Below are 16,004 nucleotides of genomic sequence, written 5' to 3' on the forward strand. Positions count from 1 at the left end.
TTAGAGCACAGCTCATGAGTCTATATCATGACACTGCGTTAGACCTTGAGGCAAAGATCCCTGAAGAAAGATTCGTCTTGCTACACATCTTGCTACAAGGATCATCTTCTAATAACCCAAAATGTACGTTCTTTCTTCTTTAGTATTATTTTTTTTCTTTCAATCCTTGTTTCCTCTCACTTTTGAAAAGTTGAAAGAAGTATCATTTCAGCCTTCAGTCAGCCAAACCACCATGACAAATTCCTTCTGCCTGGGCTTAGCTGTTGAGATGTAGCTTCTGTCCTGGCAAATCACATGCTGACAAATGTCATGATTTCATGATGTCACAGCATTGATGCCCTGACTAGTTACATTCTCAAGGCATCAGCCTGATGCTATGGTTGTATTTGAAATGAATATGCAACATCAATATTTCAGCTATTCCCTTATTCATATTTCATAACCTCTAACAGACCAATTTGAAATCTTTTCCCCAGGTCCTTGTTCAATTTTGAGCTTTCTAAGTCTGTTCTTTTTTCCAGATGCTGGTGTATAATCTCACCAAATACATGTGATAAATTGTGCTTAGTTTTGCTAAGTAAGGATGTAAGGATAATAACACAAATCTAATACAAAATTAACTCTGCCAGGAAAGGAAGTTCCATAACTACTACAAATCATATTACTGCTAGGACTGACCTGTACCTTGACTTTGACTTAGAAACCAAGCTCTGATCTGCCATGTAGCTCTGCAAATTCAGGTTGTGAGTAACTTCATTTACTGTTATTAAAACTTGGACGTCATGAACAGCAAGATGCCCCAGCCTGGACAAAGTCAGATCGAACGATGCTGAAGAGGTGGGATACAAGATCGTGAAGGCTTTTTCCCCGGAGTTTTTTTGGTTTTTCTGTTTGTTTGGCTTTTTTGTCTTTTTTTTCTTTTTTTTTTTCCTTCCTTCTCCGTCCTCTCCCGGAACACCCCTTGCCACTGACCACACCGGCACTGCCCCCGTCGCCCCCGCCTCGCCGCCTCGCACCCTCATCCCGCGGCGCGGGGCCGGGCCGGGCCGCACCTGGGCCAGCCCCGTCCCCGCCTCCGTCGACGGTACAAAAGCGGCCGCCGGAGCCCCTCCAGCGCCTGCCGCCGCGCAGCATCCACAGGGAGCGGGAACCTCCCCAGGACCCCGCGCATGGGGGGCCGCCTCGGACATGCCCTTCTCCCTCCCGCTGGCGGCGCCGCTCGGCTTCGCTCTCCTCCTCCTGCTCCTGCTGGCGGCCGCGGGAAGGTCCCTCCCGGTGAGGCGGGTGAGTGCCGCGGCGGTGCTGGCGCCGACCGCCCAACTTGCGCGGCCGTCTGTCCCGTCTTGCCCGGCCGGTTCCTTTTCTCCGCCGGTCCCCCCGCTGCCGCCTGACTTCCCCATGGTCAGCGCTGGGGTGGCGGCTTTGGAGGGGGCTGCTCTCCGCTGAGGAGCGGGAGGTGGCTGCGGCTCCTGGTGCGGCGGTGCCCCTCGAAGACAAGTTGGCAGTCACAGCTGATACTTTTTGGGTGCCCGCGCCACGAATCGATGAGGAGCGAGCGGCCGCCGGACCTTGGGGTTGGTGCGCGGAGCCCTGCGAGGGGGGTCTTAAAGAGGTTGGGGGGGAGAGAGGGGGAGGGAGAGATCTATGAAGGATGAAGTTTGTGTTTAAGGCGAGCACATCTGAGGGGAGAAAGCAAGCAGATGTGTGGCCGCGGCGAGGATGTTGCCCTCGAGTTAAGGCTCCCCCCTACACCCCCTCGGGAAATGATAGGCGCGTGTGTAATGTCAGACACTTGCGGTGCCGTGGGAACAGCAGAGCGGGGCCTGGCGAGGGATTGCAGGAGCGGCTGCGAGGGGGACGCGGTAGAAGTGGAGGGGGTGATCAAGTGAGGAAACCTCTGTTCTGAAGTGGAGCCGGGAAAGGTGGGAGGACCTGTCCCCCCGGACGGTTCGGAAGCCGGGAGAATGACTCTGGTGCGTCTCCTGACCCCGGACAGGTGAAACAAATGGGCTCACTGGGGTTTCCTGTCCCTTTCGCGGTGGAGCTGCCAGCCCTGGCGAGCTGTGCCAGGGGGGAGCTCGGGAGGAGGCTGATCCGGCGGGAGCGGGGCTGTGCAGGGCACGCAGCTCCGGGGAAGGGGGTGAGTGGGGGAAATAAGGTGCGATTTGTTGTGGAGAGTAACGAGAGGTGATGGAGGAGAGGGAGTGAGGGAAGGGGTGATGGACGGGAAAGAAAGCTAACCCCAGTTTAGTGAGGTTGGGGATGGAGGAGGGAGACTGCTGAGAGGGTGGAGGTGACAGGAGGAGGGCTACTGCTGAAGGGAGGGTACGAGCAGATTCGAAGCCGAGGTTGTGGGGAGCAGAGAAGGGAGGTACAGTAAAGTTGATGATGGATCGAGTTTACTGTTAGTGCAGTTTCAATTCAGTTGCTAAAAATATTTGAAGTTTCTGATTTATACAGAACAGCACTAATGTAATTGTTTGAGTTCCCATCTAGGTTGCAATCTGTAGGGTTATCTTAGGTATTGGCTTCCGAGTTTCTGTGGTGGTTTCGGTTTCCTTGCTATGGACGTCAGGCTCTTAAAGGAGCAACAGGCACAAGTTGTGTCAGGGAAAATTCCAGTCAGGAAAATCTCTTCATCATGAAGATTATCAGATAATGAAATGGGGGGCAGAGAGGCTAGGAAGCCTCCATCTTTAGATGTGGTTACCTGCCAGGATAAGGCACGGAGCAGCTTGAGCTTGTATCACTGAGCATATTAATGATGGGGCTGTCCAAGGTGGAGAAAGGCTTCCAACCTGAGAAGAAAGAGGTTGCTCTCATCTCAGCACTGTGGTTGCCCTTTGATTTCAGTCCTGCAATAAACTGAGTACTTTCAAGCCTCTTCTGACACTAGAGGGTCTTGCATGACAAGTTGTCTGGAGCAATGGTTGTGCTTGCATGCTGAGAAACTACTAAATACTCAACTCGGTCCTAAGCATGAGACTTTTACTGTCAGGGGTCATTTCTCAGGACTAGTTGAAAGTGTTAAAGATATTAAGTAAAATGAGCAAAACAGCATTTCTTAGGCAATAGTGATTAGTAAAATCTAGGTGATAACAATTGGCTGCTAGTCATCTGGTTTAAAATTAGTGAGACAGTTGTGAGAAGGTAAAATTATTTGAGACAGGGTTGGGGGAGGACGTATTTTATTGCTGCTGTGACTACTGTTTTATTTTGACTTTTCCTGTCCTGCAACCTCTTGAGAAAGTGAGAAAGGGGAGAGGGAGAAGAAAGAGCTGAGAATGTACACTGAAGGAAGAAAAATTTGTTTGGTGTTTTTTTTTTTTTTTAATTTGAGGTGGTGCCATGTACTTGCCATGTTTTTAAATTGAAAATTGCTTAGTAAGTGTTTAGATTTTTCTTTACTGCATTGAGGGTAGTAAAATGGCCAAGAGCTGGCTAGCACATGGCTGCATTGCAGAATCTTATTACTATTGACAAGCTGGTGTCCTTTCCCTGCTTGGCCTTGAGCAGCACTGTCCCACTGCTGACAGAGCTGACATGCAGCTGGCTGTTGGTTCCCCATTACTTGGTTCTCTCTTGGATATGGATTTCAGATCTTGGTTTTCTAAGTAGTACTTATGTCCAAAGGTTTGATAAGATAATCTTGAACAAAGTAGTTTAAGTGTAAGTGAAGACCAGGAGCTGTACTACTGTTCTTAACTGGGAGTTCTGCATTTCAAACTACCCTGGTGCTTTTGTTCTCAGGCCAAAATGTGATACAGGCTCCTGAGTGCAGGTACAAACAGTTGAATTCCGTGGAAAGGTTGCGAATCTCTTGCTGTCCTCAGCTTTTCTGAAGTGCTCTTGTATGGGAATGGAAAAGTACTCACTTTGATTAGTAACAGCAACAACGTATGGGTGTTTAGATAAGTGTTTGTTGGTACTCTCATAATTACTGTTGTGTGATTTAGGCTAATTTAGCAACATTTGCCAGTCTTTTCTCCAAACCAGCAGCCAGCATAGCTTCTTAAATTGCAGGTGTTAGGGGTGCATGCAGTTACTGCTGCTTGCTAAGCCTCCTGCAGCTGCTTCTAGTTCAGCAGCCTCTGCTTCTTTAACCATGGGTACCTAGGATCATTCTCCATACCTTGGGGATTGCTTGCCTTGAAGCGTAAGGGTTTCAGATGCTTTGTTTGTCTGCTCTACACTGGCTTTGCGTCCACACAAGGGTCCATGTGTGTCTGAATGTCCCAGCATAGGCTTGCAGGGCCATTCCTGGTTGGATTTTTTCTTGCTCTTTTTTCTGCTCCCAAAGGCTTGCATGGATCTGGTGTTCTTGTTGCCTGTCCTCTGAAACAAAATGTGCTAGACCAGCACGTACTGGCAGTGGTATAGAAAGCAGTGGATGGAAAGGTGAACAGACAAAGTCTGATGCTGTGGCACCTTGCTGCAGTTATATTCTAAGGCTACTTCTCTGGCTTCTAGGTAATGGGATTCTTACCCAGGAATGTGGCAAGTTTCTTAATATTTGTTGGCCACTTAGGTTCATGACTATATTATTATGGTATGAAAAATTAATTACTTACTACATAAGTTAATACAGATTAAATTGCTATCCCAAATGACTAAAAACTTTTCATATTCTTAAAGTCATGTGGCTTTTCCATTGTTTCCTTTTTTAGAAACAATTCTATAAATTTCTAAATCTAGTGACAGCATGTGTGCTATAAAGCCAGATGGCCTAACACAGCAAATCTGATTATACAACCCAGAAATAAGATCTGTATTTACTTGTTATAATATCCCAAACCTAACGGAGTGGGAAAAAGCCTTTCAGGCTGAAGGAGCCTAGATACCAGATCTCCAAGGGCCAAAGGAAAGGACTGTATTTCACACTGCAGAAAAATGACTTGGTCTTTGGCATAGTTTTAAAGCTCTGATGCCTGCTCCAGGCACTTTCAAGTCAATGAAACAGTTGTCAAATCTTTCTACCTTCCCCGTATTTCTAATGCTGTCACTGCACCATCCTCTTCCCCCTCAACCAAACTGGGCAGCAGAGCAAGCTGAAACAGTTTGGAAATAAGTATGTGAGGTAAAGTGAAGGCAGATATAGATGAGCACAGAAGGACATGTCCTGTGGGTGCCCCAGCAGGGAAGCACAAAGCTGTCTTCAGTGGGAAGAAAAACTCATTCTCAAAGCAGGCAATGTGTTGGACCTTTGCAAAAGTAAAACTCCTGCCTTCCAAAAGCTGTAGCTCTGCAGCTGCTATAAAGTTCAGTGAAACTGGGGCTGATACACAAAGCAGAAACAGTTGTCTGCTGGCCGTCAAACAGATTTTTAAAGGTGTTGTATTGTATCCTGGTTTTGTTAGCTGGTCAGATTAAATTGAGCTTTAATTTACTGCATTCAATGATCACCAGTTACTTGAGAGGACAAATCAGGAGCTTGCAATTGTATAACTTGGAGAAGTCCTTTGGAAAATTGATTATTTCCTTCTGCAATGCTGTAGTGAAATGAAAGCTATTACCTTTGTGCTTGATTTGTTTTTCATTAAAAGCTTTTGTATTTCTTTCTCTATGGTAAACTAGAGTATGTACTGCCTCCAAGGCTGTTGGCTCAAGTTTCCTTGATTCAGTGCATCAATTCTATTAGTTCATGTCTTAACAAAAGTAAGTTTACACAACAGCAGATAGATCTTTGCTATAGAAAAAAGTTGTCTACTCAGTAGATTAGAAACCTTCTATTCAAGCTCTACTATGTTATTTTCTTGTGATGCTGAATTAAAACATGAGGCAGGAACTCCTTTAATTGAATCAAATCTTCCTAATCTAACTTCATAAGAACAGACTGAATTTAATGCTTGCATCCAGTGCTTCCTAGCAGAAGAGGACTAAAATTAATGGTATCTAGGGATCTCTAAACTGCTGAGGGGAGAGTAGCCCCCTCAAATGTCAGTTTTATATGAAATGCAATAAATTTGAATTTATGGTAGGTCAATGTAGGTTTGCTGATGGTGGCTGAATAGTGTTCTTTGTTCAGTGTTGGAAGCTGGTATTTATAATTTGCTGGCCTATGATTTGCTGTATTCCAGTGATCCTTTGGTGTGAATGTGGAAGAGCTTGTGAAACATTTGTTGGTCTTCACAGGGAGGAGGAGAATATCCTAGCAAAGATGCAGCAGCAGCATCTGCAGTATGTAAGTATAAGCCTGGAAAGTCCACTTCTTCCACTGCTGAAGGAGAAGTAGATTACTCTATTCTTACTCCCATGAACCTGGACCCAGTGCCATTGGCACTCTGGTAAGCCTTGTGGGCAGTGTTCCTGGGAGGGGAACAAGAGTGCAGTTCCAATTATCTTCCCTTTAGTCTTCATCATCTTATCTAAGAGAAGTGAGCAACAAGTGTTCCTTCCAATAGTCATGAATGAATTGATACAGGTTGTGAAGTGCAGATGTGGTAGAATAAGAATCTCTTTCCTAGGTACTTACAAATAAACCTTGTGAGCACCCCTCCTGCCCCCCATTCAGTTATGGCTTCTTAGTTGTCTCATAAATATTGCAGTTATGTATAGAATAGAATTCATTTAATTGATTGAATGATTAAAAATGGTAATTGGGTAGAGGAAATTGTAGTTTACACATGTGGAAAAGAATAGTTCCTTCAGTTGGTCATTTTACTGGCTACATTTTGTTGCTGCTCCACTATAATTGATTATTAATTAATTGCCATCTTACTGCAGTCTGGTACTGATGCTATTTTTCTTGAAATCGAATGAGTTTCATTGTTAATTTGCCCTCTTGCCATCTTCTTCCTAAACTGTTTTATGCTGGCTTTCCTGGTTACCATGTTTTTCTGTCTTGTAATCTTTTGTCCATTGAGCTTGTGTGCATTCTCCTATTCTGTTCTTGTCTCACTTATGCATGTGCCCTGCCACTCTGCTGGTGCCTTTTTTGATGCCTTCAGGACAGTTTCTGAAACTGGCAATCCTGACTGGATGTGACATTTTATCTACTGTTGCTGCTGCCCTTTTCCTTCCCCTGTTCCTGCTCCTATGTACTCCCTCTGCTGCACTATGGGAGAAGTTGAGGAAAGTGAACCTGCTTTCTGATTGCTCCTAGGGGGTAGCTGAAGAATAACCTGTCTGTGTTCTGTAGTGTGGAATAACCTTCTGAAAGTGTTAGACAATGGGCTCAATTGAGAAGCTTGTGGTTCTTTTGGTGTCCTGCCTTCTTCACTGCTTCCTGTTTCCTTAGAAGACAAGTGAGCATGAATTAGTTTGCCATCTAAATTCTGCTATGCTTGGGAGAGATTGCTTACCCACTCATGCCTCGTACCATTGTATAGTTTTATTTATTTTTTTTCCCTTCCCACCCTCTAAAACAGCACTGTTCCTTTTTTTTGTTGTTGTTTTATTGTTTTTTAATTTGTTTTGTTTGGGGTTTTTTGCTTCATTTGTTTTCTGTGGGGTTTTTGTTGTTTTATTGTTTTGTTTTTTTGTTTGTGTTTGTCTTGTTTTCTTCTCCATGAAGAGTTCCTTCCCAATTTGTTAGATTTAGTTAGATTTATTTAGATTCTGGTCAAACAGGAGGAGTGTGTGTACAGATATATCTGCAAGGGACAGTCTCTGAAATCCTGCTCTTCATAAGACTTGTGTTTCTGACTAGGATGTGTTGGTCTCCCTTCTGAAATCTGCAGCTCTGGTGCTGCTCAGCACAAAAACTGAGCCATACCAAAAGGCCTGGCAGCAGGTAAACCAAAACACTTCTGTGACCAGCCCAAGGGAAAAGCTGGAGGGAAGGCAGTGCTCCTGTATAAACCCTTCTCTAAATGGGAAGAGCAGTGGCCACCAAGACTTCTTTTATGTTTGGCAGAAGCTTATGGAACATTTCTCCTACACCAGCCTGAGCAGTTTTGTGGCAGAATGAACAGTTTAGACTATGATTTGCTCCAATATGTGGGCAAGCCAAATGCAGGCAAGAAGCTCAGCTACCCGATGTCTCCTGAGTGCCCTGGCTCTGCTCATAACAAGTACTTCTCTGGTGGTTGGAAGGTGGGCCAGCTACTTGTATGTCTTATGTGGTGAGGGATGGCAGCTGATGCCATAACCAAGCTTTACCACACTGTCTACTGAGGTCCGATGATCAAGGAAGATACAACTCTTTGTAAAGGAATATGGAGCTCACACGTCTTAAAATCAGGCTTGGAATATTTCAGGATATGTAGCAGAAATCTTGATTTTTATTTTTTCCAATTTTTCCCCCCTCTGAATTTTGCTAGCAGCAAGCTTCTGCATTTCTTTTCCCACAGGAACCAGCTATGTTATTCTTCCATTTGCTAATATTCCTGATCTGTAAGTATCAACACTGCTCATGGTATTGACCAATCTCTCCTCAGTTCAATAATTGTTGTGTATTGTTTCCCTCTAAAAACTGAAAAATGTGTTTTGTTTGTTTTTCTTAAAAGATATTCCAATTCCTTCATTGCAGCTCAGTTCTTTGCAACTAAGTTTTAAAGAGTTTATGTGATCAGATCATGAGTCAAATTTTGCATTTGCTCATCATTTTCCTCAGATCAATCTTTCTTGGCATCTGAAAAATGCTCATAGAAGGAGTGTACTGGGTGAATGACAATGTAGGGTCTGACTGGGGGGTATAAAGGATATTCATCTCTTTCTTAGCTTTTGTTGAGTGGAAATGAAACCCTGGGCTCAGTGTGCCATGTATGCTGTCAGCAACCCAGCACATTTCTCCCTCCTGTAAAGCAGACTAACTCAAAACTTCTGCAGGCAAAGTAATGGCAGAAGCCTTGCTTGCTCTGGAGGATGTTCATGTTCTAGGTTTTTGCTTCTTCAAGTGCCTAGTAGAAGTTCTGAAGTGTGAGGTTAGTAGAACTATTAAACTGTGGTGTGAAAAAGTAGGAATTATTGTCTTTCAAATCTTCTGTGAGAGAAGAGTGACATGCCCCATATCTGCAGGCTTCTATGGTAAGATTAATTTTCTGACATGCACAGTCTCCTGGCAATACAGTAGCCTCTTCATAGATTTTCTTCAAGATGGAAATTGATAACTTGATTTGCTCCTCTAGACATGTCTAATACTGTAAAAAAGCTGCTGAAGAGCTATTTTAAGACATTTTGACATGCAGAAAGGGTTGAATGTACAGAACAGTTGACAAGCATCAGGTATCTTTCTGTTGAATCTGAGGGGGGAAAACCAGGGACCTTTCAAGAGATTTGGCTTATAAGTTACAGTGCTTTATTCAAGTTGCTACTGTATAAAATTAATTTACTCATCCTGATTTGGTCTTCGTTGTTCAGACTCTGTAAGAGTGGAACACTTGGGAGCTGGAATAGGGTGACAGGGCAAGGCACCTGTCAGGCTGGGAAGTCCAGAAGGCTGTTGTCTTTATGGCTGGCTGTGACTCCTGTGCAGACTGATCATTGTGCTGTACATGGAAATCTAAATTCTGTACTATTCAGGCAGGGTGAGAGTCTAGGCATCGGTGCTTGAGTTTTTCACTCTGCTTCTCTAGGTAAAATTGAGTACCAAGCAGGAACTTTGAAGGGGGCACCAATATCTAGAAAGATAACAACCTGCCTCATGTCCTAATATCACTAGGGATGCTACTGCTGTTTTAGATGCTTGAAAAAAACCTACTCTCTTCCACATAAGTCACCTTTAAAGGTGTTCTGAGTCTTGTTACAGCTGTTCATGGGTTACAGATAACAGGTACAGCCCTCTATGACTGGATCAGTGATACTCAGGTCAATCCCTGTCTTCCTCCTTCAGTCCTATTCCTCCCAAATAAAAATATTCTGCTTTACAAAGCTAGTTATACATAACAAATGAAGCTTTTAGTTTTCATTCCTTGAGATAGGAAAATTAGATGCATAGTATTTAATCTGAATTATTTGAAATAGCTGTCGTTCTTTGCTTTTGTCAAATGCTGTGGTGACCTCTATTTGCCCTTTTCATTACTCTTTCCTAATGAGGACATATTTATCAAGTACCACTTGAAATTTATCACTCTGAGAATAACAAAAAGTGTCCATTCCTTTTCGATTCAATGACACTGCAAGCAGCATGCACCCTGGAAAAAAAGTTATTATATGCTGCCTACAGTGACACTGCATAGTTAAAAATTGCATATTAAATAAATTAAGATGTATTTGAGTGGATTTTTTTCAAAAAGCCCCATATCCTTAATATGTGTGACTTCTTTAAATGAAATATGAAATGTCCCAGAGATGGTAGGGAAGACATTCATGTATACAGGTAGTCAGAAACAACCTGTTCAAATAGTCTTTCAGAAAGCTTAAGTTCTGGCACATTTAGCATTGGTAGATGTGCTTTAAGCCTACTGTTTACCAGTTCAGTATCTCTAAAAAGCTGATACTTTTCGAAGAAACATTTCAAAAAACTGCATTCAATCACATTTATCTTAGCTCCCTGTCCACTTCCAAGGGGCAGCTATCATTAGTTAAAGGATTAGAAAATATGTGTAGACCAACTCAGCATGCTCCGAATTTCTTTATTGCTCTCCAGGGATTAATAACACCTGGTGGTAATGCATGAAGCTATTAAAGCTTTCTAGAATAAAATCTCTTCTATTACCAATGAGATGTAAGGATAAAAGAATGTTAGCTTTGTAATTTGAACTCTTAACTTAATGGCCTTGCAATAGTAGAGGTGGCTGTAAATTGCAGGGAACAGAGCTGGAATTTGAAACTGTATTTCTTTATTTCTTATTTGTTTTGATGTCCAGGCTACACTGGTGTCTCTGGGATGAAACTGGAGAATGTCTGAGGTTGGAAGGAACCTCTGGAGGTCATCTGGCCCAGCCTTGTTGTTCGAGCAGGGCCATCTACAGCTGGCCCTGTGATAAACATTTATTTATTTACTTGTGTGGTAAGATAGCATCCATGCCAATGGGTCACTGAGCAGCCAAAAAGTTTGGTATTTCCTAATCTGTTTTCCTACTTCCTTGCTGCTTACAATAAATGAGTATTGGGATATCCTAATGATTCAAGGAATCTTGCTCCTCAGCCCTACCTTCATTCTTCTTAATTAACTAGGAACTGGTTTTACATGTGGTATTTCCTCATACAGACTTCTTTCAAGATTGCATAAGTCTAATATCTTAAAATATTTAAGATGTTAAGCTGTCCCTGTCCATGGCTGGGGGTCTGGAAATAGATGATCTTTAGGGTCGTTTCTATGATTGTATGAAATCTCCATACAGTAGACTTATAATCACCCAATTGAACTCAAATAGACCTTTACACGATTGCAGCAGCAATGAAATATGAAATGGGCAAATGACTCCACAGATTACTCTCTTCCAATGTGTATTAATTCTAAAGGAAGCTGTTACAGTTGCAGACTAATAGTTTTCTGTGAAAGAAGCCTTGAGTTAGTGCAGCCTTCACTACTTCTGTTTTGATTTTGGCAAAAGAGTGTCACAGGTTTTCCAAATGTGGAGAGCGTGTCTTGTTTGGATCTTTATGTTGATTTTGGAGGATGTTCATTCTTTTCCCAGATGTAAGATAACACGGGGGTGGTGGTTGTTTTTGTTCTTTTGGTTTGTTTGCTTGTATTTGTTTGGTTGGGGGTTTTTTTGGGGTTCTTTTTGGTGTGGGTTTTTTTTTTGTGGAAGGTGGTGAATGGTGCTACATAATGGGAAAACTCTTTCGAAATGTATTCAGGATTGTTTCTTGTATTCAACAGAAAACTGACATTTTTGCATGGTAATGAGTAGGAAGTATGTGCTTTGAGCTATAATAAGTACCTGGGGTCCTCTGACTTCTGTACATGGGGAAGTGGAGAGGAGAAGGTGGGTAACAAACTGTTGATGTTGCTGTGGTCTTGTTAGTCTGAGCAGTCAAGGGAGATGTTCAAGGCAGTGGCTGTTGGTGGCAAGGAGTGTTGCTAGACTGGAACTTGATGTTTATTCACAAACTTTTGTTCTTTGTTAGTTTTCTTTTTGTCTTATGTAGTGCCTGCACTTGCAGATAATTCTAGGAATTAGGGAACGGAACAGTCGAGGAATAGGAAATGGAATGGTGAGAAAAGAAACAGAGGTGGCTCAAGATTTTATGTGAAATGCCTCTGTGGCCCCTATGCAAGTCTGGTGGAGTATCTTATGGCTTATACATGATGGGAAATGTCCAGGTTTGGGCTTGGCTGTGTTTGCTTTTTTCCTTGACTAGATTTTGACTTTTTTCTTTAAAGATTTAAAACGGGAAACTCTTTATCTTATTTTCTTCATTTTAGGGAGATTGGGCTAGGTGATAAATATTCCTGTGGGCACATACTTTAGTTACTGGATAGGGAAGTAGCTTACAGTGTTGTCTTGCATTTTGCACAGAAAGTAGGAGCTATTTTCACTCTAATAATAAGGTAGGATAACCACACTTGCACATTGCTGTAATCCATGCAGTAAGATGACCCCTTCTAAATACCTGTTTTGGGGAAGGAGTGATAGTGATGAGCTTTCTTCTCTGTGCACTTAATTTATCACATCTGTGTGCTTGAATACAAATGTGGGAGATGCCTTGAAAATATGCATAATAGCTACAGAAAGTAGTGGAGTGCAAATCTCTTTTTATATTGAATCAGGATTGAAGGGTGATGTTTTTCTGAAAGTGTTCTCAGTTCCTGTGTAATTGACTGGGGGGGGGGGGGAAGGGGAGAGGTTCCAGTTGAACAATAGACTTCTTAATGAGAATGTTTAATAGTATAAACAACAGACTCTTAGAGCCAGGCCCTTAGTAACAAGCTAAGCTGTCAGTCAGTGCTACACATACTGCCTAGGGAACTTAAAGGCTGTAATACTGAGAGAACAAAGCTAATCTAAACATCCATCCTAGTTCATGAGGTTAATTTTCTGCTTGCTCAAGCTTTCCATAATTAGTTTCCTTCATGTCTGTCCCTTGTATTGCCCCTTGCTTGTGGAGTTGTCCTCGGGTTCAGCAACTTGGTTCGTAGCCTGGATTTAATCTTTGCTGTGTGCTGTCCTCTGTCTTTGAAAATACTGTGTCATTTTTCTTCAACAGAGACTTAAAATTGTCATTAATGTTGAGTTTGCCATTCCATTTGAGCTGCTTGGTATAATGCTTAAATGAAGTTTTAAAGAAAATTCATGTGTTTAAATGATTTATAAATATGCTTCTATTTCAGGGAAGGGGAAGGAGAGTGTACCAGCTCATCAACAGAAACTAAATTTCCACTTCACGTGTTAGAAAGAACTTGCATAAAAATCCTGAATTCCAAATACTTTCTTTTGGTTCTGAAGTACATCTGGTATGAAGATCTTTATGTTGATGCTACTTTATGGCCTGTGGGGTTGGGTTTTTTTGTTTGTTTTAATTTATAGCTGTTCTTATTTTTTCCTCTTTCCCCTGTTTTTGTCATGCTGGAAATATTTGGAGCAAAATCAAGCTCTGGAAATAAACAGATTTATTACACTGTTCAAAGTGACTGTATCCTACTAATGGACAGCTGGGATCAGCACAGAAGAAAGTGTTTCTTGAAAGGCAGCACGGGCAGCAGACTATGTCACTGGGAAATGGGAACATAATTTGATAGCAAATTTGGAACAAGCTTGGAACACTGTCAAGTGTAGGATGACAGGCAGCTGACATGGAAATAATCAACTTCAAATACTATTGTGAGCTAACAGCTTCGTACTTCTTTTGCAATGCTTCTCTTTTATTTAGTTTTATGATCCAAATTGGAGAAAAAAAAAGCCCAAAGACTATTTGAGCAGTTGGGAATGGAAAGTGTCAGCATACTTTGGGCTTAAGTAAATCACTTTCTCTTCAGCCTTCTTTTCCCTCTCATTTGTCTTGTCCTCCACCCCTGCGCCTTAAGTTTTTGACCGTTTCTGGTCCAAGTTATCTGACAAGAGAAATGTTCTGTGGGTTGGAGTCCTTTCCATTAGAAGATTTGGTAGAAACAAAGCAGACAAGCTGGCCAGTCTGCTGTGTTTGTCCTGTTGCCCAGGCTGCTCATCTAATGGGCTTCCTCATGGAGCCTGTCCCAGTTCTGGCCAGAGTTGTCTTTCTGTCCTCTGTATAGTGAGTTACTGCCTTTTTTGGTTGTGCTGTTTCTTTTCTTGAGTTTCATAAAATGGATGCTTCTGAACAACTCCAATTAAAACTGAGGATTTTAGGATTTCTTATTTTTTTCCTGAAACACTTGTTTATACAGTCATCAGCCTAGTGAGATCATAGACTCAACTGGAACCTTGCTAGAATTTAGTGACGAGCACTGGTGTTTCTTTTGTTTTTGAAAAGCTAATAAAAATGTCCCTTTTCCTTAACTACTTCATATAGCATAAATGAGTCTGGTTTGGAGATAGTAAGTGCAAAGGATGAAATTTTAATGAATTCATGACTCACTAATTTTAATAATTTGTTGTGTAAAGAATCTCAAGAGGTTTTAATGCACAAAGACTTATTCACAGAATCTGAATAAATCTTAGTCACTAAAAAGGAGGGTTCACCTCACAGTGACAGAAAACCTTGCAGAGAAGTTGTTCCTGCAGGGTGTTGGAGCACAAGGTTTTTTATGTACCTGCCATTCTTGCCTTATTTTTGTTGTGGGCTTTAAGGATATAACTGGACTGGACCTTTCCTTTCAGCTGAGTGCCTTTAATTCTACATAATAATATAGAATGTTTGGCTCACTAGGTAAAATCTTAATTTCAGCATATTCTATGATGCCTGTGTACCTCATGTTAATCTCAAAGATCTATCCAGTTTACAAACTGGCCCTTCATGGGCCTTAAAATATATGATTTTATTATTTAGTAATAAAGTAATGTACTTGGTTTATTCAATGGGTTGGTTTCTGTGGGGGTTTTTTGTTTTGTAGGGTTTTTTGATGCTTTTTTTGTTGGTTTTTTTTTTTAAAGAAAATTAATTGCTTTCAGCCTGTTGAGAGCTAGGTATGAAAGTAGTAAGACATGGACAGAGAAGCTGTGGTAGTGTTTCTTTTAGAGGGTGGTCTTCTAATCAAGATGCTAAAGCATCTCAAGCAGCTTTGGGGATTCTAATCTTGGGCTGAGATTTGCTGCATTTCCATAACATGCAAAGTGAAAATAAACTATGATGTTCTAATTATACATGGAGGATAAAATGGCTGAGAAATTTAAGCAGAATCCAATAATTAAAGTTAGAAAGTTAATGGAGACTGTTAGTGCTTCTCTAATGTGAATCCACTTAATGTCCTGTGCTTTGAGTCACATCTTCTCTACATTCCTCATACACTCAGGGAGAGGAAGAAGAGAGTGAAGAAAGGAAAAAGGCAAGGGATGTGTAATACTGTGTTCTCTGGGTGCTTTGGAAGGATGTAGGAGGGGAGATGTGGCTGGTGTGATGTTTGAGCAGAACTTCCATATAGAGTGGTTAATTTACTTATTTTAAACTTAAATGTTTCTGTGAACTTTCTGTCCTGAAAGTCTATGCTGCTAAAGCAAGAAGATACCTGAGGTGGAAGAGGGGCTGTTATCTGTAGTATAGAAGAGTTTTACTTCCCTAGCTCTGAGGAACAGACTTATTTCTGGGGCAAGGAAGTCAGGCATGAAAACTTTTACCAGTCACTAGAAGTGGATATGATTTACAGCCCTAATACTGCAGTACTTCCATCTACAGATTTTTGATTACTTTACCCAATCCATTTTCTCTTTTAATTGGAAAAGCAGAAGGAAATATAAGCTATTATGTGCAGATGCAAAGCTGAAAGAAGAAAAATTACGTGAAAGGAAAAAAAATGGTATAAAAACACAAATCCCTTTAACTTTTAAGTGTTCAAGATGGTGACAGTGTCCCAGATACCTCCAGCTGCATAGTCCTCTTCATAACAAACCATTCTAATAGGAAATTAAAGGCATGGCTAAAATAATTCCAGCAATGATTGATAACAAAAAGGTAAAGAAGCTGATGGCAACAAGTGCAAACCAACTATTGAAAGAATGCTAATGAAGGTTAAAGTATCTGGAAAGTCTGTAGTGGCTGGG

General features: G+C 41.7%; 1 protein-coding gene across 1 annotated transcript in view; it reads left to right on the forward strand.

The window, feature by feature from the left end:
* Positions 1-1,121: 1,121 nt before the first annotated feature.
* The window catches only part of GLP1R (glucagon like peptide 1 receptor), an 80,215-nt gene continuing 65,332 nt past the window's right edge, over positions 1,122-16,004 (forward strand). The window contains exon 1 of the mRNA XM_030447846.1: positions 1,122-1,284. Coding sequence (XP_030303706.1) covers positions 1,189-1,284 — 96 coding nt within the window. The 5' untranslated portion in view covers positions 1,122-1,188. The remainder of the gene's footprint in view (positions 1,285-16,004) is intronic.

Source organism: Calypte anna, chromosome 3 (genome assembly GCF_003957555.1).
Source record: "Calypte anna isolate BGI_N300 chromosome 3, bCalAnn1_v1.p, whole genome shotgun sequence".
NCBI lineage: Eukaryota > Metazoa > Chordata > Aves > Apodiformes > Trochilidae > Calypte > Calypte anna.